This window comes from Podarcis cretensis, assembly GCF_951804945.1.
Source record: "Podarcis cretensis genome assembly, chromosome: 13".
Lineage (NCBI taxonomy): Eukaryota > Metazoa > Chordata > Lepidosauria > Squamata > Lacertidae > Podarcis > Podarcis cretensis.
The window spans coordinates 42,238,709-42,240,427 of record NC_137182.1 but is presented as its reverse complement, the minus strand read 5'-3'; the positions used below and the strand labels follow the sequence as shown (position 1 = coordinate 42,240,427).

At 45.8% G+C, this 1,719-nt stretch overlaps 1 protein-coding gene across 1 annotated transcript; it reads right to left on the bottom strand.

Annotated features, from left to right (window-relative positions):
- Positions 1–437: 437 nt before the first annotated feature.
- On the bottom strand, positions 438–1,470 carry LOC307201626 (olfactory receptor 5V1-like; the record flags this gene model as incomplete). Its single annotated transcript, XM_079950908.1, has 1 exon — positions 438–1,470. Exon 1 carries the CDS (start codon positions 1,362–1,364, stop codon positions 438–440), a length of 927 nt encoding a protein of 308 aa, XP_079807034.1. The 5' UTR covers positions 1,365–1,470.
- Between the last annotated feature and the right edge of the window lie 249 nt (positions 1,471–1,719).

Sequence of the window (1,719 nt, the reverse complement as noted above, 5' to 3'; positions counted from 1 at the left end):
ATAGGTCCTAACAAAAGTCACCATGTACCTGACCTCTGGTCTATGACACATATCTTAGACACCATTTGGAGTGCTCAGGACATGAGTCAGTTAAGATTCCATTCAGTGTGGCTGGGCGGTGGAGGGACAAAGCCTGCATTGTAAAGGGGAATCTTGCAGTGCAATTTCTTTGATTCACATAATTCAAGTATGGGGAACTGTTTTCAGCCCAAGGACTGGATGGAGAACTACCCAATGGTGTATTGGTCATTATAACGTCAGGTGACAAAGGGGCTCATGGTCAGTGCTGATTGACTGTAATTTAAAATAGATCGTCAAATTCTGTTCTTTTTCAGAGTTTGGGTTACTTTGGTAAAGAATGGTGTAGGATAGGGTCATTGTATCTTAGCCATGACTTTCACCACCACCATCACCCACTCCACTCCCCGCTTCCAGCTTTAGTGGCGTTTATGAACAATGACCCTCTTCAAAGCCCCTTTCACCTCCTTATTTCTGAGGCTGTAGATCAAAGGGTTCAACATGGGGGTAATCACCCCATACAACATGCTCACCAGCCTGTCCTGATCTGGATGGTGGCTGGAGGAAGGCCTTAAGTAAGTGAAGAGGATTGTCCCATAGAAGAGGCACACCACAATTAGATGGGAGGCACAAGTGGAGAAGGCCTTGTGTTTCCCCTCGGAAGAACGGATCCTAAGGATGGTGGAGATGATGTGGATGTAGGAGACCAGCGTCACCATAAAAGCCCCCACACCCAAAATCCCACCAACAATGAAGACAACCATCTCAGCCACATAGGTGGAAGCACATGATAAGGCCAAGACTGGAGGGATGTCACAGTAGTATTGATTGACTCTATTGGATGTACAGAAAGGTAGAGTGAAAGTCATTACCGTGTGCAGCAAGGAGTGAAGGAACCCTGTGACCCATGTACCAGCAGCCATCTGAAGACACAGCTTCTTACTCATGATAACCGTGTATCGTAAAGGGTTACATATGGCCACATAGCGGTCATAAGCCATGGCAGACAAGAGGAAGACCTCTGTCCCTGCCAAGGCGATCAGGAAGTAGACTTGCAGCACACAGCCAGCAAAGGAAATGGTATTTCTCTCTGACAAGAGGCTCTCCAGCATCTTGGGTACTGTAACTGTGGGGCAGCAGATGTCCAGCAGGGAAAGATTAGTGAGGAAGAAATACATGGGGTTGTGTAAGTGGGAGTCAGCTTCTATGGCAAGAAGAATGGTGCCATTCCCCAACAAGGTGACCAGGTAGATGAGCAAAAAGGCAGCAAAGAGGGAGAAGCGGACAGCTGGGAGATCAGAAAGTCCAGTTAGGATAAATTCTGTCACTACGGTGATGTTCTCCATGTCTCCCCTGTGCAAGGAGCTTTCCTGCAAGAGTTTGAAAGCAAAAGTGTGACAAAGTAAACATGTTGGAGGCTACAGGCATGCACAAGTTAAGGCCTTCTTTGCTTTTCAAGGTGTATCCATATAGCCTTGAGTCATACTAAGCAGAAATTTGAGGTCCCTGCTCAGAGACTTTATCACTCTGAGAAGCAAAGATTAGTTCCTAGCGATCACACTCATGCCCTGTACCTGAATTGGCCTATGTGTGAAACACAATGCTTAATAATAATAATAATAATAATAATAATAATAGATTTTTATTTATACCCCGCCCTTCCTGGTTCAAAAAGCGGGCTCAGGGCGGCTAACAACAAAT